General features: G+C 36.2%; 5 protein-coding genes across 9 annotated transcripts; 2 read left to right on the top strand and 3 right to left on the bottom strand.

Moving 5' to 3' along the window:
• Nucleotides 1-241: 241 nt before the first annotated feature.
• On the bottom strand, nt 242-5,335 carry LOC101218776 (protein DCL, chloroplastic). Its single transcript, XM_004141228.3, has 3 exons — nt 4,804-5,335; nt 2,946-3,060; nt 242-590 (listed from the first exon to the last, which is right to left on the bottom strand). The coding sequence occupies exons 1-3, from the start codon at nt 5,154-5,156 to the stop codon at nt 423-425; spliced, it is 636 nt and encodes a 211-aa protein (XP_004141276.2). The 5' UTR covers nt 5,157-5,335; the 3' UTR covers nt 242-422.
• Nucleotides 5,336-5,620: 285 nt separating this feature from the next.
• LOC101217828 (F-box protein At1g47056) lies at nt 5,621-7,819 on the top strand. The gene has a single exon (XM_004141224.3). It carries the CDS (start codon nt 5,973-5,975, stop codon nt 7,578-7,580), a length of 1,608 nt encoding a protein of 535 aa, XP_004141272.1. The 5' UTR covers nt 5,621-5,972; the 3' UTR covers nt 7,581-7,819.
• Nucleotides 7,820-9,541: 1,722 nt separating this feature from the next.
• LOC101206520 (actin cytoskeleton-regulatory complex protein PAN1) lies at nt 9,542-11,256 on the bottom strand. Of its 2 annotated transcripts, XM_011655831.2 has the most exons (7): nt 11,007-11,252; nt 10,820-10,921; nt 10,621-10,747; nt 10,465-10,536; nt 10,340-10,391; nt 9,964-10,255; nt 9,542-9,890 (listed from the first exon to the last, which is right to left on the bottom strand). In XM_011655831.2, the coding sequence occupies exons 1-7, from the start codon at nt 11,059-11,061 to the stop codon at nt 9,850-9,852; spliced, it is 741 nt and encodes a 246-aa protein (XP_011654133.2). In that variant the 5' UTR covers nt 11,062-11,252; the 3' UTR covers nt 9,542-9,849. The 2 variants fall into 2 exon arrangements, with proteins under 2 accessions (XP_011654133.2, XP_011654132.2); XM_011655830.2 differs by having other exon boundaries at nt 10,621-10,921; nt 11,007-11,256.
• A 1,378-nt stretch (nt 11,257-12,634) lies between these two features.
• On the top strand, nt 12,635-17,202 carry LOC101206285 (transcription factor LHW). Of its 4 annotated transcripts, none has more exons than XM_031884498.1 (9): nt 12,635-13,235; nt 13,403-13,483; nt 14,087-14,938; nt 15,041-15,094; nt 15,176-15,307; nt 15,390-15,498; nt 15,591-15,632; nt 15,721-15,777; nt 15,849-17,202. In XM_031884498.1, exons 3-9 carry the CDS (start codon nt 14,691-14,693, stop codon nt 16,431-16,433), a joined length of 1,227 nt encoding a protein of 408 aa, XP_031740358.1. In that variant the 5' UTR covers nt 12,635-13,235; nt 13,403-13,483; nt 14,087-14,690; the 3' UTR covers nt 16,434-17,202. The 4 variants fall into 4 exon arrangements, with proteins under 4 accessions (XP_031740358.1, XP_011654131.1, XP_011654130.1 ...); XM_011655829.2 differs by having other exon boundaries at nt 13,403-14,303; nt 14,655-14,938; XM_011655828.2 differs by having other exon boundaries at nt 13,403-14,303; nt 14,651-14,938.
• A 1,616-nt stretch (nt 17,203-18,818) lies between these two features.
• On the bottom strand, nt 18,819-23,424 carry LOC101217590 (low-temperature-induced cysteine proteinase). Its single transcript, XM_004141223.3, has 5 exons — nt 22,866-23,424; nt 20,363-20,598; nt 20,116-20,256; nt 19,581-20,030; nt 18,819-19,351 (listed from the first exon to the last, which is right to left on the bottom strand). The coding sequence occupies exons 1-5, from the start codon at nt 23,311-23,313 to the stop codon at nt 19,247-19,249; spliced, it is 1,380 nt and encodes a 459-aa protein (XP_004141271.2). The 5' UTR covers nt 23,314-23,424; the 3' UTR covers nt 18,819-19,246.
• Nucleotides 23,425-24,306: the final 882 nt, after the last annotated feature.

Raw genomic sequence — 24,306 nt, 5'->3', positions numbered from 1 at the left:
TTTTAGAATAAATTAAAACTTAGGTATTATAATTTAAGTTTTAACTTTATTTAGTTAATAAAGAAAAAACTAGAGTTTAACCTAATTTAATATATCACATTTACATAATACATGTTTTAAAAAAATTAAATAAGGTTATAGCATAAAAAAAATACTGTATTTCTAAATATTTTTTATCATTATTCAATATAATTGTGCATTTCAAATTATCAAAATTTAGATTCTAAATACAAATAACACATTAAAAAAACGTTTTTAGAAATCAAAATTGGGGTTGCCTACCATATTTACAGCTCGGTAAGTCTGAGAACATAAACAGAATTTAGTTGCAAACCAAACATACCCTTATCATTCATACATCTCTCTTGATTAAAACTAATTCATTTAAACCACAGCTCAACATCAACGATAGCATAAATTCATCAACTACCACGTTTGAAATGCTCGCGAATAAACCGCTCTGCAAACGATGGGTATTTATTTCGGATATATGCCCGAAGACATTTTTGATATGAGAAGTCAATCCATCCACCATCGGTCCTTATAACAAAGAAGCATCTTGATTGCCGAAATTGGGGATGCCGATCAACCTTCAATAGCAGAAAATAACTTAAACAACATGAACATCAAATACGTCTACCAACCAATACGATATACGAGTAAAGCTTTATGGATATCAAAACTAAAAATGTAATAGAAATCCTTGATCACACTTATATCCCAAAGACTAGTTAGAGAGGGTCATCAGTCTGTCTCTCCACATACCTTTTCAAGAAGCCACACAAAATACAAAATGATTGCCAGTATATTAAAAAACATAGTATATAAATAATTCATCAAAAAAGAACATAGCTGATTAAAAGAAGTTACTAAGTTACAACTCCCTAATTCAAAATAGTTATTCGAACAAAAGAAACAAAAACTGTTACTTCACCACATTAGTAGCAACTACATTTCCAGCTTGCCCTTCCTTGAATAAGGTATAACTTATAAGAGCTCCAGATAGTAGTGTGGACAAACATCGGGAAAAGAAAAAGAACATGTGATTTTGTTCGCCCATATGATGAAGGTTAAGTGTACAAAAAACAACATTTGACAAGACGTGGGGTGAAAAATCGAACCTCATACCTCGAAGTTGATAGTATAAGTTCAAGTCAGCTATGCTCACGTTAAAAAACATAAAACTAAGTCAGTTGTAATTTTCAACCTTTCTTCACTTTTTGGAAAGAGTATATATAAACTACAGAGCCTCACATGAACTTGTACTATCATCTAACGAATTGTGCACAACATCTTTAAATAAGAAGTGGGTAGAAATACGAAAAAATAAAAACATAATGACTTTGTTTGGCTAGAAAATGAAGCTAAAGTGTCATGAAAAATAGTCCACCAAGATTGATGCAACTAAAAACTACAAATTGAAGTAATAAGATTATTGAACCGTCCAAACTACTTCAATCTCTCTTTTTTAGTTCCTATCCATCCACTTAGTTTTTGTGAATCCATACCACTTTTGTTCCATTTTTTTACTTTTGCTTTTTTTTCCTTGACAATATGCGGGATGGAGAGAGAGGGATCACACCTCATAGTACAAGTTCATATTAGTTAGGTATGAACATGTTGAAAGACAGCAAAATAAGGTCAGTTATAATTTCCAGCCTTTTTCATTTTTTGGAAAGAGTACATGTTAAACCAGGGAGCCTGGCCAACAGACATATGAACATCTGAAATCCAAAGGAGAAAAAAAACCAATAAGCTACTTTTTGAACACCAACAGACAAGTACCATTTAATAACTCTGTTATATAGAAAAGAATGATAGCCCACCCAGATCTTCAATGGACAAGCAAGCGCCAGAAAATATACATCAAAAAGTATCGATCAGAGAAGCCTCAATATTATTGTGGTACGGGCTTCTATTAATATGAAATTGCATGCGGACTTCAAGCACAATTCAAATGTGCCCTTTATTGGGAAAGGGATTGATGCAAGTTGGAGGCCATTACTTGATCACATGGGCAGCAATTTAAGAAGGCGTAGAAGTTAGAGCAAATATTATTAGGGGTAAATTAGTCATTAACTAGGAAGTTTATTAGACAGGTTAGCCTTTCGGTAAAATTGAGATGGAAGCCAGACGGTTCTGCCAATTCCTACCTTTTTTTTTTTTTTTTTGGGGGCGGGGGGGGGGGGGGGGGGGTTCACATGCTGTCATGGTTTCTCTTACCGTTACTATCAATTCCAACCTTGTATCTTTACACTATATTTAGTTAATGACTCATAATTGGTAGGACAAAGTTTTCAAAAAGTTAAAAATTATTTAATTTCCTTTTTAATGTGCGCTGGAATCATTAACCAAGACTAGAATATCAAAGATTGTTGGCGTTCACGTCAAATTTAATGTAGCTTGGAATTGAGAGAATTAGGCAAAAGGGATCTCAAATTTATATTCCCAACTTTGTAATACTTTCTTATCTTATGGTTATAACAGCCTGGTGGTTCCTGTTGTCCCATTATTTCTTCAGAGATAAAGTTGCAGATTTCATTTCATAGGATTCTTGAACCTCACAAGCATGATGTCCATGCAACTGCACTCAACGCCTTCCATCCTACTAAAACATGCAAATCTACATCCCCCCTCACCCCATTGCATTTTGAGCTTTTAGAAATATCTATAAACTTGCCAACATGAACTTAGTTCAACTAGCACCTATATATACCCCTGAACAAGAGGTCCTAGGTTCAAATCTCCCCACCCCTACATTGTATTACAGTATCTTTCCAAAAAGAAGTTATATATATATATCCATAAACCAAATGTCATTTGGTTCTTTATCTGCTCTTACTTCAATACAACCTAACAAAATAAGGGATGCAAACTGCATGTTTGAAAGTTGAAACATAGTATGATAAGAACTCTGAAACATTTAGTCTAAGATAAGAGCATACCATGATGGATTCAAGTCCACATCCAATTTTATCTTCAGCATGTGGATGATGTGCCAGAAGTCTGTCTACCACAGTTCTCTCATCCTCCAATGTCAGTCGCTCCCCATCCGCATACCTAGTGTACAAAGTAAAGGTTCTTAAGAGGGGGGCATAAAATCATAGGAGCGAAGTGTGATCGTCAAACAGAAACATGAACTATAGATTTTATAGAAAAGTGCCGAATGAGACCAACCTATGAACGAGCCAACCTGGCAACCTACCCTACACATTGATGAAAGCACTGTTTTTACCAGTTAAAAGCTACATGGTCACCCACTAGTTCACACTGAACATAACCAATAACCATTGATCTCAATTATCATAAAATTATGAATGGGATACTATACAAGATGGAGAAGATCAAAGGCAGCATGCAGGTAACAATCATAACTCCAGTAAGCAACCAAATGGAAGAAAAGCTATAAAAATATTGTGTCAAGAAATATCTATCAAATTGTCAACACAAATCTGCGTTAGCTAATTCCAAAGAGGGCAAAATAAAAGAAAAAAGAGGCAAGTCTCAAGCAAAGTGAGAGGCTTGAATATCTCCCAAAATGAAACTATCAAACACATGCTTGCCCAAGGGCCCTAACATACAAAAAAAAAAAAAAAGAAAAAAAGAATCCCTTCCTCAAGCCGCACAACTGACAATTTCTTGGATAGAGCTGAAAGATGAGTGCATTAATTAATTAAGTTGTGACTTCATGTCCAAGAGAGAACCAAATGCTGTTTGCATCCCACAAATATACAGATATGTATGCCAGTAGCGAAAATCTGGTGCAGCATTATGATCAATACCTTAATAGTGTCACATGATAACCACATAAGTTTTTCTCTAACTGGGTTTTAAATTCTTTTGGTGGTGAGGGGAAGGATATGGTGAGAATGAAAAAAATGAAAATTTTAGTCCATAATTTCACAATTCCAAAATTTCAGAAATAAGCACTAAGCTGACAACTGACACATAATGATCCTCTGTTGGCACAAAGTAACTCTAAGGCATACTGCTTGTTCTTTGCAGAGGTTGTCTGTAGTTACTTAGATCCCAAATAAACACAGAAAGATTACAAAGGGTACAAACAGCATGCTGCCAAACCTAATTACAGTATTCATTTTCTTTCTACCATAATGATTCTGAAAGGTTATCCGTAGTTGCTATAGTTTTAGGAAAGATTCAACATCTAGGGTCTCATGTCGTTTGTGAATATCAAATGCATTGTGCTATTTATCAAATGATCTAGCTAGGAGTTCATGTACCAAAAGTAATAATCCTATTGCCAAGTAAACACACACCATATATGATATACCATTTCAAATTGATTCAATGTAGAAGTAAAAAACCTAATAATTGGTGTTCATTTATCAAGAAGTTATAAACTTAAAATTGTCCGATTCATATTTACTTTTCACGTTACTTGCCATTCCCATCTACCCGCTAGCAAATTTCTAAAGAAAGATGCAGGTAGATTTCCGCTTTACAATCCTTCATTACCTCGAGTCAAAAGGTATTCCGGATATTTCTTGGACAAAAGTCTTGGTTTTTTTTTTTCTTTTCAAAACAATGGATTTTTCACTACGTTCTGACTCAAAACATGTTACCTCTGTCAGTGAGGTTTAACAAACCATTTTCTCCAATCTACAACATAATATAATATATTCTTCAAGCCACGGAGGTTCCTATTCCAGCAGTCCAAAAAGAAAAACATAATTTTCCTTCAATATTTTCTTGTATAACTGCTCAGCAACAAAAAAACAAAGACATAATTCCTATAATATAGAGTAAAAACTTACGGGGTGAAATTTTGAGAGCAGGACAAACCTATGGGAGTGGAGGATCTCTTTAGTGAGGAATATGATAGGCTCAATATCGCCAAGAATTTCCTCCTCCTGGTTCTTCCACTTTCGATAATCAGGCTCGTCCCATCTTAGGTACTTTGGTGGCTCACTGACACTCACCACTGAGGTAGCATTATCACCAGCTGTTAAGTCGCCGTCCGATGGAGTAGACGCCGCAGTCGCACTGCAGCAAAACCGGCAAGTCACTTGCACAATCCCAGTACACTGCCCCCGGCGCTTAAGCCCTAACCGCAGGAGCGGATGACCTCTGAAAAGAAAAGAAGCAGCCATGAGGATCACAAACGTTCGTGTGGAGAGCAGCTGAGAGCTGAGCATGAAGTGACTGGACGAAGGTGCCTTCGTCTCGGGTTATTGGGCTTTACGGGGCCGTTCATTGGGCTGGGTGGGTCTATACCAGCAATTAATTCCTCTTCTCAAGTGGCCCAACGAATTGACAGCTGGCTGTAAATATTAAACAAATTTATGTGGCAAATGAAAATATTTATCCAAAAATTATTGACAAGTTTCGATGGATGGTATTGATGATGAAGGTGAAATTGATTTGGAAAGTTATAACTTTAATATTCAATCTTTATCTTTTTCACTTTGTTCTTTTTCTTTTTAAAACACAGGTTTGGTTGTATTTTTTTATATAAAAAAAAAGGAAAAGGAAATAATTTGCATTATGATTGTTTGAATAAAAATGTATAAATGAAAAAAAAAGGGGGGGAAGAAAAAGAAAAAGAAAAAGAAAAAGGAGAGTAGGCTAATTGATCGGAGAAGGGGGGGAAGAGGGATTCAAAGATTGGTTAAGTAGTGAGCAGGAGAGAGAGACGGGATCTGAGTCCACGAAGACCACGTGAGGTCGCCCGCTCCTCATTTTCTCTCACAGTGGAGGTGACTATTCTATTAAAAATAAAAATAAAAGTTGTAAAAAAGAAACAAAATAAAAGAAACTTTTCCAAAAGCCAATTGGAATTAGTTTTCAAGTCCGTCATCTCGTTCCGCTCTTCCTCTCTGTAGAACGGAAATCAACGGAACAACAACGTCCGAGACCTTCAACCTAACCCCATCTCCCTCCTCCTCCCTTCGTATGATCAATAATATTTCAACCCTTCAAACCGAGATTGTTCCTTCTTCAACTTGCCCTGAATGGGCCAATCAGCTTCGTCGGCTGCGATTCTTAGCCGCCGCGATAGCAATCACAGTCATCGATCTAAGATCAAATCTACGGCTCTGATTTCCCCGATGCATCTGGATGAAACCGATGACGTTCAGGAAATAATTCATGGTGCCTCCGACTTTATTTCCGATCTTCCGGATGAGTGCTTGGCTTGTATTTTCCAATCCCTTAGTTCTGTCGACCGGAAGGGATGTTCTCTCGTTTGTCGCCGCTGGTTCAAAGTGGAGGGACAAAGCCGTCATCGTCTCTCCCTTAAAGCTGAAGCGGATCTTTCCTCTATGATACCTTCCCTTTTTACTCGATTCGATGCCGTTACCAAACTTGCTTTGAAATGTGACCGTAGATCTACGAGCATCCGAGACGACTCGCTTATCCTCATCTCTCTTCGATGCCGTAATTTGACTCGTCTCAAGCTTCGTGCGTGCCGTGAATTGACCGATGTTGGCATGGCCGCTTTTGCCAAAAACTGCAAGGGTTTGAAGAAACTCTCTTGTGGATCTTGCACATTTGGAGCCAAAGGCATGAACGCGGTTCTTGATAATTGTTCCGCCCTTGAAGAATTGTCCGTGAAGCGACTTCGGGGGATCACCGATTCAACTGCCGAGCCGATTGGGCCTGGCATTGCTGGGTCATCCCTCAAAACTATTTGTCTAAAAGATCTTTACAATGCACAGTGTTTCGGACCGCTATTAATCGGTGCGAAAAGTTTGAGAACTTTGAAGCTCTTTCGATGCTCAGGAGATTGGGATGCGTTGCTCAGAGTTATAGCAGACCGAGTCACCGGTCTTGTTGAAGTCCATCTCGAAAGGCTTCAGGTAAGTGATGTAGGCCTCTCGGCGATCTCAAATTGCTTGGATCTGGAAATTTTGCACCTCGTTAAGACCCCGGAGTGTACCAACCTGGGCATTGTGGCGCTAGCAGAACGATGCAAACTCTTGAGGAAACTGCACATTGATGGATGGAAGGCAAATAGGATTGGCGACGAAGGTTTAGTAGCGGTTGCCAGAAATTGCTCTAACCTTCAAGAACTTGTTCTCATCGGAGTGAATCCCACAAAGGTAAGCCTGGAAATACTGGCCTCAAATTGCCGTAATTTAGAGCGGTTGGCATTGTGTGGAAGCGATACTGTTGGTGATAGCGAAATATCGTGCATTGCCGCGAAATGCATAGCACTGAAAAAGCTATGCATTAAGAGTTGTCCTGTTTCGGATCAAGGTATGGAAGCGCTTGCTGAAGGGTGCCCAAATTTAGTGAAAGTGAAGGTTAAGAAATGTCGAGGAGTAACTCCGGAGGGTGCAGATTCGTTGAGATTGAGTCGGGGATCTCTTGCTGTGAATCTAGACAGTGGTGAACCTGAACATCCGGATGCAAGTGCAAGTGAAGGCGGGATACAAGATAATGTGGTTGATTTTCATCCGATTCCTAATCAAGTTGTGCCTCCTACGATTGCATCTAGTAGTGCTGGGCGATCTTCGTCACTAAAGTCAAGGTTAGGCCTTTTGGCGGGGAGGGGTTTAGTTGCTTGTACACTGAGAAGGTGGTCAGGTGGTAATAGCAGTTCTCGAATTAATAATTAGATATCAGGAATGAAGCAAGTTTCAAAACGTAAACGCTTCTGGTCTTGTTCTTCTGCATTGTTTTGTGGTTGTATTGCCTTGATTCTGTGTTTAGTGTATTTAATTTCATGCTGTGTGCTCTGCTTATTGCTCGTCTTGGAATTAAATATTCACGGTCCTAACTTTCTTCAAATATTGTTGGAATCTATTGGATTGATAGATGAGTAGTGCATGACAGAGTCTACTAATTTCACGTCCAATACTTAACAAGTGCTTGCATTAATCTGCAGCAATATTCATTTATTTGATGGACTATTTTCAGTACCATAGCAAATAGCATGGTCACATGCACGGTATTCATCATCTTTCTCACCGTGCTACACTACTCATGTTGTGAAGCCTTTGATGTACTTGTTTCAGTATACTAGATATGACAACCACTTTCCTACCAGTTGCATTTTCACTCCTCTGGATGTTTCAGCTGGTATTTGGAAGAACCACCGCCTCTATCAGCCTCTACAAACAGATCAATTGGCTCACTCTTGAACCAATCCGAAAGTGTTGGATTGTATACTGTCCTTACGAAGTGAATAGTGAGTTAGTTTTGATCATTTTTGTTTACTTGTTTAGTTGTCAGATCTATTTAGACAGAGGGTCATTCTGCACTAAAATATACTTGGTGGGAAGTCTCCATATGATCTGATTTTGTTGATGTTGCTGCCATGGTTAATTGTATTGTTGATACGCAATATCTGTTCGCTTTAGCATCAATATCGCATTAAAATTACCTCTCCTGCATTTATGGCAGTTTTTTTTTAAAGCATTTGACCAGTACAGAGTTGCATCATGCTGACCTACAAGTTTTCTTTTCCTCTGTGGTCAAACATTGTAGCTTCGGTTGCTTGTTTATAAAACAATTTATGTAAGTTGCCACATAAATACAAGAGAGACGGAGTAAGGCCGTCAAGCCCATTAATATTTCCTTGAATTGAAACCGGTGCTTGTCCCCTTCACAAGGAGCAAAATTTATATGAGGTGGTTGGATTGGATCTCAAAGGTGCAGTAATTCTTGGGGAGATCTATATTCTGATTATTATATGAATCTTTTTCACAGTAAAAGGTCGTCTTAGTTTCAACATAATGACTGTGATGTTTAGGACGCTTTTGTTCATGGTTTTGTAAAATCATGATTCAGATTCAAAAGAAGTGCATCTTAATGTAAACTGTTGAATTCACTTTTTGTACTGTGAGGTCTGTTTGTTTGGCAGTTTACATTGTCCGTGTAACATTTAGCACTACAATGTCTATACAACAACTAACATTTGTGCCAGCTGCAAGGAAAAGTATCATGTGCAAGGGAGAAATTTTAGACATGACACAACAGAAGCAGGTGATACCCTTACCATCCCCGGTTTATGTATGGTTTCATCAGAAATTAAATCATTGCCACTTGTCAGTGAAATGTTTATTTGAAGATGCTCTACAACTTGAAAATGCCATGAAACAGAATTGAAGATTGCTGTTATCTAAAACTCTGAAGGTCGTGAATAATAGAGTGCCATATGTTTTAATAATCAGGATTATTTTTTTACAAGGTCCTTTTTGTTCCAAACTGAGAATCGTTTTAGTTTTCATTTTTACACATTTGTCTTTCTAGAAACTATTTTGGTTGTTGGCAATATGGCAGATCGATGATCTATAGAGAAAGTTGAGATTTGGATGTATGTTGGAAAGAAAATGAAGAATATATTAGCGTAGGAATGTAGAATGGACTATTGAGTATCAACCATCGTTCTTTGGTTTGGGAACAGTAATAAAGTTTCGTCAAGACACAGGTCTATTGAGTCTGTATCCATAATTTTCTTACCAGTTGCTAAGGCCCAATACCAGGCCCATTGATTAGACTCTCGGCTGGAATATGTAGATTTTGATTTGAGAAGGCAAGTAAATGAGGGCAAAGAAGAGATGTGGAAGATGAAAAATATGACAGAAATGTTTCTTTGCTTTTAATTTGCTTTAAAGTTTCAACTAATCTTCCGTGGTATGAATCACTTTAATTACTTGGTAACAACACAATCAAACTTATTAATTAATGCCAGTCCTCAAAGACATTCCTCCCTAGATCATAAATACATCAATAAAAACCACCCAACACTCATCACTCCATCGTCCTTTATTACCACAAATTAAAAATGGAGATATAATCACATCAAAGAATAATTTTTAGTGATCGATTAGCACAGTGAAAGCTTTCTCACGTTTAATCTACAGAACATGCTGAGGTGAGTCGTTAGCGCGATGGAGGTGGGTAAATGCCGGGGAAGCTTGAACCTGAAACTTGTGATGTTTAATCAGCCATTTTGAGCTCTAGTTTGAAAGATTTAATGAAGAAATGAAAAAGTACCTGGTGGAGGGGGAGAATGAATTGGGTAGCCTGCAGGGGGAGAATGAATTGGGTAGCCTGCAGGGGGAGCAGTGGTTGTATTGTAGGCAGAGGTAGTTGGTGGTGGAGAACCATATGGCAGGAATTGGGACCAAAGAGCAGCGGCAGACTCATTTGGCTGCGTTGGGCTCGGCGGGGGACGGGCGCCATATGGTAGGAGGTTGTACAAAATTGGGCGTTGGGTTCCATCTGCTTCGGGAGGAGCTGTAGAATCCAACCTTGGCGCTGTGTAATACGAGTCTTGGCGCTCTAACTACACCAAATCAAAACAAAAACAAATAACTACTATTGCACTTGTCATTGATCAATAAATAGTTGTATAGGAAATGGAGATTACTCTACAACTGGAAGTGGGGATTTGCATTGTGAGCCGTAAGTAACCTGCAGGCCTGCCATGATAACAAACTTAACTTACGAAGAAGCAATTCTATATATAATTTTTAACTTATTGCTAATTTGTACCTGCCATCTGTTTTCTGAAGAGTCCAGGTAGAGTCAACATGACCATCAAAAATTAGTTGTTGGAGCTGAACTCTAAAGGGACAATGCAAAAAATTATGAAAATTTGTTATTGTTATATGTACAGAACGTTACCAAATCCTAAGGCCGAGTTCTTACCTTAGAGAACCAATAACTTCCTCGTTTCTTGTGGGCTTATTGGCCAATACCCAAATGTTCAATTCTACATCTTTCTCAGTGAATTCAAAAACGAATTTCTCCTCGAACACTGGGTGTATACCTTTACCTAATGAATCATTCAATTCACAGAGTGATTTCATTTGAATTTGAATTCCCAAAATTAAAACCACATACGTACCAAAGCATGGTCGGGTCCTCCTCATGGAACCGCCATATACAAGGACACATGAGTAATCAGTTGCAAATGGCTCTGTGTCCTCCAAGTTGTAGCATCGATCAACTGTAGAACCGATGAGAAAAGGGAAAACAATGAAATAAAGAGGATAATGAAGATCAAGAATGGTTTATGAGTAAAATTTACGTGCCTGTGACCTCAAGCAACCGTCTGATTTGCCGTTGGGATCCTCCCCAGAATGCCATGATCTTCTTCTTCTGTCAAACTCTTAAAATATATTTGCAGTTTGGATTTCTGGGTAAATGCAGTTGTGGATATTGATGACCCCTGCTTCGATTGGTTGTGTTAGTAAAAGACAAGTTTATGGGTGGAAGTATCAAAGAAGATGGGAATGGGAGAAAATTCAACAGCTTTTTCTATCATATTTCAAACTAATTAAATAATCTAAATTTGTGAAGTCAACTTGTAAGAAGGATTCTTTAGAACATGTATTGTTTTTAATGTGACATAATTCATTCATTTTATAGATTGTTTCTTTAATATTGGAGGAAAGTGTCAGAGCTGAAATTTGTCTAAACTCCAAAATTCCACTCTCATTTGCCTCCCAATTCCTAATCAGGATCTCACCTATCATTATTATTGCCTCTTTCTCTTCTTCTTCTTCTAGTTATAATTTAAAACCATATTTTAACTTTTAGAGTATTTTATAAAACAATTTAGCCAAAGTAAACACTGTTTTGAATCTAGATTTAATTTTCTTTATTAAGAATAACACATAAATAACAAAAAAAAAAATTATTCCTAATTGACATGGACCTAAACTTTCAACTTTGTTCAAATTCATATGTCCGACTTAAATCTAAAAAAGGTAATGGTGTTAAAAAAAGTTCATTTCTAAATCAAACATCTAGCCAGTGTGACGAAGTCAAAAGTGGATTATTATAGTATTAAGTTGTTACAATTTGATTATAATAGTTTGTGTTTGATGTGTATACTATTTTAGTTTAATAAAAAATTAGTAAAAAAATTATTATTAATGTCAAATTATAAAAATGATAGAAAATAAATATCATATCAAATTGAAAATTTTAAAATAATATTTATTGTAAAGATATTTTTAAATTCGATAACAAGATAACAAGAAGTGACTGATTATTAGTCTTAAATAATCTTTACCCAGGCTGGAGTTAAGTTCCATTCTATTGGGTCAAAGAATGGAGTTGGGCCAATGCTACGAAATACCATATTTCTTCATTTTAAGGCCCATATTCTATTGGGTTAGTCATTCCACCTTTCGGCTTTTTCCCTCATGATGCATATGGTGCACAATGAACTCTATATATTGTTTTAGTACTATAGGATGTGATTCAAATCAAAGTTTGCTTGATAAATACATATTATTCTATTTAAATATTATTTTGAATTTTATATTTTTATTCTTATATATTAAAATGTTTATTTTAATTTTTATATTTTTAGTTTTTGTTCATTTGTATGGACGTATTTTTTAATATGGTTTGTTTCTGTAGTTGAACCATTGAAGTGTGACAATTTGATCTCTTGAAAAAGAAAATTAAATAATGAAAATAGTGACTTTTTGAAATGAAAACTAATATTTTGAGAATATGATAAAAGTTAAAGAAGAATGGTAGGAAGGTAAGATAAACCTATTTTATTTGATTGAATTGAATTTGGAGTCCTAATATCTGTTTTGATGTCTCTTAAAATATGAGTAAGATGGTTGAAGCGTTTGTAAAGTTAGGCACGTTCCTTTTAAACTTCGGAACCATGAGAATGGAGTCGGTAAAATCTTTGAGACAGAAAGATAGAAGAGATGAATCAGAATCTTATTATTGAGTGGGCGATTGTATTGGTGGCTAAAGGTTCACTCCCACCTCTGAAACCACTTTTTGTGAGAGGAATTACTAGTTGTTATTTTAGTAATTGAGACGAAGAAGTAGAAACTCAAAAGCAAGAACCCAGGTTCAGCTTAGGCCTCGTTTCTGGGCTTAACCAACTTGCTGCACGGAAGGTGTTTGTTATAATATCAAATCCAAAAAGGTGGAGATTGGCGAATGGTGGTAGAGGGCCAACCCACGTGTCAAGATTAATATCATTGGAGAAGTGAAGACCGCCTTCTTTTTCCAAAATTACTGTTGCTGTCGACGTATATTTACTTGCTTCAGTAATGGGAGGCATCTTCCCAACATTGTGTTTCTTTCGTCACAGCCAGTAGCCCCATCTAATGCCCTATTATCCCCGCTTTCGATGTGATAATAAAGCTCCAATAAGACATTATCCTTTATTACATAGGGTACTGTTAGCTTGACATTTATGTGGCTGCTTTCAGGTTCAAACATTGCAACTGTGATACATCTCAAGGATGGCAATTGAATTTATTGCTGCTCTTCCATATTGGGTGGGTGAGATTGTTTTTGTTCACGCGTAGTGAATGGACAAAAGATTTTTTTTCACCTCCCATTTGGCTGGTCCATGTTCTTTACACTGTTTTAGCATCTTTGAAGGTCATTAAAATGAAGATTAGCTATAGCTTAGTACTTATTTCAGCTATCTTCGTGTGTACAGGGCAGGATAGGGTGTCTGCAAAAAGGTGGAGGGGACATACTGTGAAAGTGCATGGTGCTCCTTTCCCCTCATAAATTCGTGGTGGACCATTACTTTCTCATTTCTTTATGTTTTTCTTTGTTCTTTACTGTGTGCTAGATGTTTAAACTCTCAGCATGCTTAACTGGCTGTCTGATAATCAGCTATCACTAACTCTTGAAGTTTGAAGAAGATGTATTATCAGTTTTAACAACATTTAATTGGGCATTTGATTAGTTACCTGATGCCAAATAATTGGGACGGGTGCAGTATAATAATTGGATATAGTTAAGTCCTTTTGAGTTTAATTAGACTTAAAACATAACACATTTGCTTGAAAGGTTCTCATTTTCTCATTCATCTATTTCTATACTGTCCTAGAAGGGTACTTGACTGGACACTCGGACACTCGTAGCTTTAGTAAACGCAGCCAACTTAGAAAAGAACAATAATTGTTGAAGGGCTAAGGTTGCCGATGGATATATATTATGCCAGCTAAGCGATGTTGACAAGAGAAGAAGATTTACCTCTTGGAAAGGATCCTTCTACAATAATTTTCTAACCCCAATTTTTAAGGAAAGGCTTTCCCCGAGAGTTCATGAAAATTTATCAAATATTTAATAAGTCAGTTGGCCATGAAAGATTCAACTTCATCCCTTCTTGCAGAAAATTTAGCAGGAGGGTTTTCAGTAAAGCAATTGATACCATGGATTGCTTCTGTCAAAGTAAATGAAGCATGGAACTTGAGAAGACCAGAGCTGTCTTGCGGATGGTGGGCCAACATAAGGACGAAGTTTGGTGCAATTTGAATCCAATGGAGCTATCAAACTTTTTGCGGACCACATCACCTACAATAGACAAATTGTTATGTAGGCATTTGCCGGTAATGAGTGTTAAATGATTTATTTTTTTTGGGAAATAGAACCTTGGATTATATATGTATTCCTTAACACTTGCATGTTCTGCTTTCCTGTCCCGTAAATTATATCAGGAAGTTGCATTGTAAAGACCCTCCAACGTTTATTAATGTGCAAAATATGTATTAGAGAAAATTTGAGGTTATCAGTCGATAATGAATCTATTGAATTTTAATGAGATTTTTAAGTAGAGATCACTGTAGTCTCAAATCAATAGTTGTAATATGATTACTAAATTTTATTAATTTTAAGTTTTTAGTTCTTTTTTGGTGGCGAAATCACTACCACAGCATAAATAATATGTATAGTATAGCCAGGACTAGGAGGAGGTTGAAGCGTGTTTCCCACACTAAATGCCAGCGAGTAGGTGTAGTAAGTACCATGATTGCTCTTTCCCATTTAATTGTGAAGAGAAAGACGAGTACAGAGCCAATCGGCTTTCTTTCAGTAAAATGGAAAGTGGCCTTCCCATGCTTAACTGTCTGTTGCAACACACTTTAAGGAGTTTGTGTTTGTCTTCAGACTCTTGTAGCTCTACCTCTTCTAAGTGGGTTTATGCCATTTTCTGGAGGATCCTCCCAAGAAACTTTCCTCCTCCCAAGTAAGCGAACTAAGAATTCAAGTGCTCATGGAAGTGATGGATGAGTTCAAGTTGTATTCTATTTCATGAGATATTCTTCCCACGTACTTTGGTTTGTTGCAGGTGGGAGTTTGGTGGGAGTGCCCTTGATCGCTCAAAAGGAAACAAGAGGAACTGGTATGTATGGGCAAAGATGATAATTTTGTTAGATATCTTGACTGCTTGGGGGGTTTATGAGTTGAATTGGTTTTATAACAGGATTCTTGTTTGGGAAGATGGATTTTGTGATTTCCACGAATGTCAAAGAGCAGCAGGTGGGTGTATTACAGGAAGGTTTGGAGTTGATCTCTTCTTCAAAATGTCTCATGAGGTTTACAGTTATGGAGAAGGGTGAGAAAATCCATACATTCATTTAGATTCTTTGGAAAGTTCTAAAGTACTGTTTTATGAATCTGCATGTCCCTGCTTGCAGATTAGTGGGAAAGGTTGGAGCAGATAATAGTCATAAATGGGTTTTCAGAGATAACACAACTGAAAGTGATCCGAACCTCATCTCCTCGTGGAACTCATCCATTGAGCCTGTAAGAGTTTTTTTTTTTTTTTCTCCATTTGAGTGGAAAAGAATGTCATTCAATTCTAGCTTTCTTGAGCTTTCCACTTTATTCATGTACAGCAACCTCGAGCGTGGGAATCTCAATTTAAATCAGGCATTCAGGTTACTATTCTACAAACTTAGCTAGCTATAAGCAAAACACTGCAGAATCAATGATCACTTCCAGCTTATCAGATACTTCTTGTTGTAGACAATTGCAGTCATTGCTGTACGAGAAGGCGTAGTTCAACTAGGCTCTTTTGATAAGGTTTTGCTTTATTTTTCCATCTCTTAGGTAAACTTCTTGCCAAGCTACACAGATTGATGGCTTTTTTGCAGGTTCCGGAAGATCTCAATTTAGTCATTAATGTACAGAGGAAATTCAGCTACCTGCATAGCGTTCCAGGTATCTTTGCGGTTCAAAGGCCCTACCTTCCTACCCAACATCCATACGTTTTAAAGCCAGATGTCCAGATGATCGAAAACCAATCTACTGGGTTGAAGAGATTGTTCAGTTCTATGCTTGATGAATCTCCCATCAAATCCATCAACTTAGGCTGGAATACCCCACAACATTCCTTGACTACTGGATCGCCAGTGTGGCCGATACCACCTCTTCTTCCTTCCACTTCATGCAGCCTTGGAACTTTTAAATCAAATTTTCCTTCTAATAGCACCCCACCTTGTGAAGTCAATGATCGTCCTGACCCAGTTCAACACATGTCCATTAACCACCCAACCCCGAATACAAAAGCTTCCAACTCAGAAGTAAAGATAGAAACCTCCAACAAGTTAGATGCAGCTCAAGAAACAGAAGAGAAACAAAATTGCTTAAACCCAAGTCTGCGGTTTGAAGATGGGGTGATGATAGAGTTGGGTTTCAGACTTGGAGAGACAACCCAGAATGGTCAAAATCTGAATTAATTAGGAAAAGTACCCTTTGCAATGACATTAATTGTCACAAAAAGGATGATTTTGGTACTTGCATGGATTTGGATGGTTGGTTAGCATGCACCCAAATTGTATAATCACTGTTTTTTTTAGTTATCTGTTAATAAAAATATATAGCTACTAAAGTAGTTTAATCATGAAACAAAGATGGCTTTATCTTTCATCCGTGTCTCTCTAAAGTTATTAGAGGAGAATGGTGAATGGTGGGAAATGTCTCTCAGCCGTAGTACTTGAAATTGAAAGAACAATTGAATTGGATTATGGCATTGGTTCCTGTGCTGCATTATCTGTAGTGTTAAGAGTTGATTAGAGGTGGATGAAGGTTATAAGATATATGTGATAGTGATGATGAAAGGATGCATCCACTCATTGAGGGCAGAGTGGGGCTCCACTCCGGTGGTCTATCCCAATCCTTCCTGCAGGTAATTGTAGTGCACCACAGGCAATGGTCCCCGGAAACAAATTGGAAGAGAGAAACATGACAAGAGAGTGTTAGAATTTGGATCAAGTTGTCTTTGACATATGAATACCATCACCCGACACAATGGATGGTCCTAGCTTTAAGTTTTCCTTTTTCTTTTCCTTTTTTTTTTTTCTTTTTCATCTTCATGGGGCTATTATATGAATGAATATGAGTTGCTTGTGGGGCTGCTTCTATTTAATTGAAAGCTGTTGATGAATCCCATTGCCTTTGCTAAGATCTTTGGAAAATGATTTTCTTTCTCTTGAAATCTTGTGGGAATTATTTAGGTGTTACTTTTGTTGCCAAGATATTTCAATGTTGAAGTGGCTATATGACGTCAGTAGAGAGTGTTATTTAACACTATTTTTTGTCCTTTTTTTTCCAATTTGTTTTCATTATTACTATTATTTAAGTTTTTCTGAAAGAAGACTCTAGATACGTAATGTCTAATTTAATTAGTAATTGGATTATAATCATTGAAGCATTGCAGCAATAACTTATGTTTATATGTGAAAAAGTTGAAAAGAAATAGGCAATCGCTTGTCTTTTATTTCTTCTTCGTTTTTTCTATTTATTGTTTTGGGACAAGACATGACTTTTGGTGGTGGCCTTTTTCCATTAAAGGGTTGATTGTTTCCATCATTTTATTTTCTTCTATCACCTGTTTCTATTATGTGCAATAATCATGTATCAGTAGGACTGCTGTTGCCACATCTTTAGCATCAATTCTGGAAACTCTTTTATGGCCTCTTTTATTTGTCTATTATGCATCATGAGGGCCCTTGATCTTGTATTTAAATTTCTTTACACACTATCTTGTTTAGCTTTTGTTCATTTCCATTTCATTTAAAACATATACTTTGGTGCATGTGCTTTTAATTCTTTTATTTAGTTTGATCCATTTTTTTCTTTAACAATTTTAGGATATCATATTTTAAAAATTGTAAATATAGCAGGTAATAAACTTCTATTGACTCGTCTGATCAATCAATCAATATAGTCTATTCCATGAAGATTTAGTCTACCAAGGAGGGTCTGTGGATGAAATTTAGTTAGTGTTGTTGGTGAGAAATAGTGGAGGCTCAAAGTTTGGGCCCAGTCTAGGCCCATCAAGCCCATGAGTCAGCAAATAGGAAAGCCTGAGCCTTTCTTCTCCGGCCGATGAGACCAAGCAGATAGGTTGCTGACTACCAAAAGACAAAAGTTAAGGCTGATGGAACTATCAAAGGGGAAGTTGAGGCCCTTGACCATGACCGTAGTGAACTAGGGCGACTCATTGTAAGGTCTTGACTCATATGCCGGTGTGTACTGTTTAGTGAGAGATTAAACCCTACAATTAATTCACCCTACTCGTCCTCACTTTGTACTAAATATGACATATGTATGGAAGCACATAGAAAAGACTACTGCAATGATGTGACGGTGGATTCAATTTAATTACAATTACCAACGTGCATCAACGGTAGTGATAGTCTTACATTAAAAATATTTTGTTATGTATAGAGTTAAAATTTTGCAAAGACTTGAAATAAGTTTTCTTTTTATATATATATAATCAAGAAATCACTCTTTCATTTATCTATCCCATTAAATATATTATGGCCAACAAATGCTTACAACTGAATGAAACAGATAAAATTTTGAATTTTGAATATTGAATTACTTGCTTCTAAAGTTTATGCTTTTAAGTAAAATGGTATCCGAGGAGGTTCAAAAGCAATAACTATTATGTTCGAATTATTCATTTTTACTTACTGAGTTTCCTGTAAATTTTTAATAACATATTAAATGTGTTTAATTAATTGTTTTAAGCTTTTAAATCAATCCTGGTTTGAAAAATAAGTGCGTAGACGAAGTAGTAAATTTTAACCAAGTGAAACATGACGAAATACATGTTCGTTGGCACATTAGCCGATCCATCAAGGCTTCACCGCCAAGCATTATTATACTTCCTGGAAGTGCTTTTCATCTTCACTACTCAGGACAGATAAAAAGCTAAAAACATTTTCAAATACCAATGGAAATGATACATCAGATCATAATAATCAATGCACAGCCACAATTGGCCTTAATTCAGAATTATACAGAGGCGGACTGCTAATATAACTTGAAATCAATTAGTCTCTGTTCCAAGTGTTCATATTCAAAGACATCCTATATACATTCGTCGTGTGATAACTTAAACGACCCATTGAGAACTAAAATGTGCGAAACACCAGGAGGTTTACAATAGGAGAAATACAGGCCTTGAAGAAGTTATTATTCCACAATAACAACAAGCCTGTCTTTTCATCCTTGACCTCCACCAAAGCTGGCATCCCTTTTAAGCACTGCTCTTTCCAACAGTCACATCTCTACGTGCCCACGATGGCCTGGCTGCAGCTGCAGTGCGCCTCATCGCCTTCACTCCGAAAATATCATTCTTGCTCTGCACAACACAAAAATAAGTTCAGTTTTCTTCTTCAAATATCAACCTGTGGCGTTTTGACACCGTCAATTATAAGTAGTGTGTCTTTTCTTAATTTTTCTTTTTTTTCTATTGACTCCTGAAGATGGGTCTATTTAACTCATTTTATAAGTATGCGGTCACTTGACTTTTTTCAATTTGAAAATCTCGATAAGATAGACACGATAAATTGGAAGTTGAAGACACGTACCTTCGAGCAGGTACCAGCACGGACGTTACAGACGGGGTAATCATGGGGGCAGCAGCTGTAATGGTCATCACAGCAGGTGGCGCTTTCAAGTGGGCAGCATCCCCATTCAAGACACAAGTTTGAGAATTGGAAGATACAGCAGCAAGTTTCAGCGGCGGGACAGGTGTAATATTCATCACATACAGATGGAGGTTTCACCGGACTTGGAGGAGTTGGGCCTGGATTTGGTGGGTTTGGTCCGGTTTTAGTGGGGTAGGAAGGCTCCATCGCAATCCCACAGAGACCGGTTGGGGAAGCGATATTGCGTTGCATCTTGACGTAGCCACTTTCACCCCAGCTCCCACCCCACGAGTTTCTCACAATCCAGTAATCAACGCCTCCTTCAGAACCATATCCAACCACATTTACACCATGATCCAAATCTGTTCCACACCTTCCAGTGAATATACCCTAAACGCATACACATACAACAAATTAGAGCCTTTTCTTGTTGAAGTAAGAAAAAACAAAAACTTCATAGAAATAGAGGTTATACCGATTGGTATAGCTGGAAACTTCTACCACCTCCTTCAATGGCAACAGACACAACCTGTTTTGATACTGCTTTTTGCAGTGCTTTCTCGTTGTTTACAGGGACGTCTTCGTAACCATCAATTGCAACGACCTTGGCATTTTTCTAGAGGAGGCAAAACACAATAGAAGAAAAGGTAATTAGATATCAAAAATAAACTTCTGGTACTCAGAGAGAGAGAGAGAGAAAATGGTTGAGTGGTAATAGAGACCTTATATTGGATGCAGGAGCTATCAAAGCCATAGTAAGGATAATCTTCTTCAGTGTCAAGGCCGCCATTTTCGATGATGAACTCGAAGGCATAGTCCATTAAGCCACCATTGCAACCTTCGTTGTAAGATCTGTCACAATCCACCAGCTCCTGTTCAGATAATGCTATCAAGTCGCCTGTAACAATCTGGTTTATGGCTTCAACGGAAGCTACAGTTGAGAACGCCCAGCAACTCCCTTCATACCAACATCAACAATTAGCCTACTAATACTTGAGAGTATACTTTAGAAACAGTGACTGGGCTAAATACATGTCAATATGTTTTGACTAATCCCCATCCGAAATGTGAGCTTAAAAAAATTGAATTATACTTTTATTTATTAATAGATGTAGTTGATTAATGATACATTTAAATAACATAATCTAACTCGGTTGATAAAAATTTTGGAGAAAATATGTCAAGTATATACTCTCTCTTGGAAGTTTACAGAAAAGTTTCAACTTATTCAATCAGCCAATCCTAATTTTGAAGGGCACAAAGTGTAGAATTGATAGTCATATGTGTTAAAATTTAAAAGTTAAAACTGAAAGTCTATAAATAGTTAGGGGCTAAATTGGAAAACAAATTCCACTGAAAGCAAACAAACATTTGGCCTACCAAAAAGCTTTCAATCAGAAACCGAAGAAGCCCAAGGTCCCACCTTCTCTTATGGGGGCCTATGGGCATTGACACCATAAAAATATCTACTTTGTATGTAATTATTAATTTATTATGCATATCCCTTCAAACAATTCCTTTACTTGTTGCTATATATAAAATAGTTAAATCCATCAGAGATCTAATAATTGACAAGTATTTGAAGTTCAACTTTAACGCTACTATGCTAAATTACTGTTTTTTCTTAAGAGAAATAACTGCAAAGATTTTAAAATTACTATACATCCTTTATAATAAATTTTCAATATAAGAGGATTTATCTTAAAAAACCAAGTTTGAGGTGGAATGAACTATCAATTTTAAGGTGAGAAGTATACTTGAATTATTATTCTTGACAATATAATAATTTTAATTAATCAAATTAAAACTCAATTTCTATTGAACTATGTAAGATGCTACTATTGAAATAAATTTAAAAAACGATTGCAAGTATAGAAATAACTTGATTTCAAATTCTATCTTTTTTTTCTATTTTGTTTCTTTTCTTCCATAAAGATTATTAAGTACCCATAATCTTTACATTTTTAAAATGTATATTCAAATTATCCATTTAAGCTCTTTCATATTTTAAAGAGATTATTTCAATACTTCAATACTTCACTTTTCCTTTTCATCTCATTTTTAAAACATAATTCCAACGCAACATTATACAAATAGTACTCCGCATTACTATCAAAAGATCTTTCTTGTGCATACATTGTGCTAGAAATTGGAAAAATAGTAATTTTCAAAAGAAAAAAAAGGGGGCTTGGAAAGTAGTTAAATGAAAGGAGGGAAAGTCAACCAATATAGAATTTAAACTCAATGATTAAATAATATTTCAGATAAGCTGCGAATTGCCTAAAATTAAAGCATCATAAAAATTTAACTAGTTCTTCAATTTGGTTTAGAACAACTTGTTGGTCTTGTATTAATGCGTAATGTGGCAATAATATTATTAAAAACTGACATAACAATTGTTATAAAGATAAGTGTTAAAAAAACAAAGTCCCCATTCAAATTTAAAAAATGTCATGATTAATATATCAAACAAAAAATCATGATTAAATCTCTAAAAAAATATCTCATGATTGAAGTTAGATGGAGACCAAAAAGTCATATGAAAGGGGCCAGTCCTAGTTAAAGATAAGGTAGAGCAACTCAAAAAGCGCTCCACTTGAAAAGCCAGTGAAAGCACTCCACACCAAACAGACAACCCTCAATTCTTCTAAATCAAGTTTTCAATTCCAACCCATTGAAAAATCAAGAAACGTTCTTATAATAGGTATGAGTTACCTCTTTTCTTGTTAGTTGATTTTGAATTGGAAAACATGTTAATTAAATTAGTATCAAACAAATAGAAAGATCATCAAAAGGTCAGTCTGTAAATATTCTTCTAAATAAAATTGGATGGGTAGATATATTTTAAAAGTATCAAAACAGAATCTACTGTATACTAAAGAAAGGACAAACAAGGCAGCAACAACAATTTTTAGTCATTGAAATCAAAACTAAGAAACAGACAATCAACCCTCTTACAATCATCAATCATTGGTCGACCTTTTAAAAACCATCACACCAATGGATCAGTAACAATACTATAATAAACTAAAGCTAAATAATTGAAATTCATTGCAATTAATACTGATTACTTTTAAAAGTAGGTTATGTCTGTGTGTGCGCCAAATATACAAAAGAGAGAAGAAAGTTAAAGAAAAAGAGAGAAAATCAAGAGTAAAAATAGGAAAGACGTTAAACAAGTAAATAGGAAAAAAAAAAAAAAAAGGCGAGGAAAATGGAACATACCACAACTACCCTGGTCTTTAACAGGGGCGACGGCTCCTTTCGCCCTCCAATCAATAGAGTCTGGGAGGTCATCTCCAAGGCGAGGTAGATACCTGTTGCTCGTCCTGTTTCTCCTGGAACCAGAGGCGAATTTACCTCCCAAGTACCTAGATCGGTACTCCTCGTTGGTCAGATCTGCGAAAACATTCAAACCTAATCGGTAGGGCAAATTTTGGGCGTTGATTTCATCGATGAACTTGAGATTGTCCTTGAAGATATGGAAACGATTTTCAGGCTCAGCTCCCAAGTTGTTGTGGAGCTTCCCGTGCTTGGCACGCCACTGGTCGTAGAGCGCCATGACCTCGTCGTCCGTCCTCTGAGGAATGATGGAAGAAGGGGAGGCGGCTGATAAAGCAATGAAGAGGAAGAAGAGAAGAGCCATGATCGGGGAGGATTGGAAGGTCCCCATTAGTGAAAATCGTCTGGGATTGATGATGTATGAAGAAGTTAGGAGGAGGAGAAGTGTTGAAGAAAGTGGAAGAGGAGGAGGCGACTTTAAATACACAAATTAGTGTTCATCGATATATTAGAAAAATGGAATGAGGAAAAAATAATAATAATACTAATAATTTTGATGGGGAAATAAATAAAATAAAATAAAATAAAAAGTAGTTAGGAAATAATAGTAATGGGCGAATGGGCTACGAAAGGGTGAGTTTTTGGTGAAGATGGACCCGACCCGTTTTGGTGTTAGATATTTAGGGGAGTTCCATTGTTTTTGGGAGGATGGTGAGTGGTTGAGGTTCATCAAAAATGTGTCTTCCTATCTATTTATGTGAATTTACCATCGTGACTCACGTGTTATCTGCTATTTTACCATTTCCTTACTCCTTAAGAAAATATGAACTTCTACTCTCACCGGGAATACCATTATCTTTTTAATTAAATTCTATACATTCATTATTATCATTGCAAATATAAATACAAACAAGACTTTGCTCCATCTTTTTTGTATTTCTTTAACAATATAATATTATCTTTTTTTTGTTTAATTTATTTCTAAAAAATCATATTAAAAAAATACTTAATACCAATAAAAATAAATTGTTAAGTGTAAATAGTCATTTTTAAAATATTTTTAATTATTCAAAATAAGTAATTACATAACTCCAATCTTGAGATGAATTTAAAAGACACTAAAATAGTTATTTCCATGACATTCTTTTAAAGATTGAGCTAAATTTAGAAGTCGAACCAAGAAAAATTGACAATGCAATGGATTCATTTTAACTAACAGCTAATTGATGTGTTTGGAGCATTAAAAATATTTCAATAACTCAACAATTTTGTAATTGGCTGTGAAATAGAAAGCATCAACAAAATTTAATGATTACATAATTTTGACTCCATATTGCAGATTCAAATTGAAATGAGTAAAAAACAAAGTTTAGGGAGTAAGGAT

This window comes from Cucumis sativus, chromosome 4, assembly GCF_000004075.3.
Source record: "Cucumis sativus cultivar 9930 chromosome 4, Cucumber_9930_V3, whole genome shotgun sequence".
NCBI lineage: Eukaryota > Viridiplantae > Streptophyta > Magnoliopsida > Cucurbitales > Cucurbitaceae > Cucumis > Cucumis sativus.
This window is presented reverse-complemented; position numbering and strand designations above follow the sequence as displayed.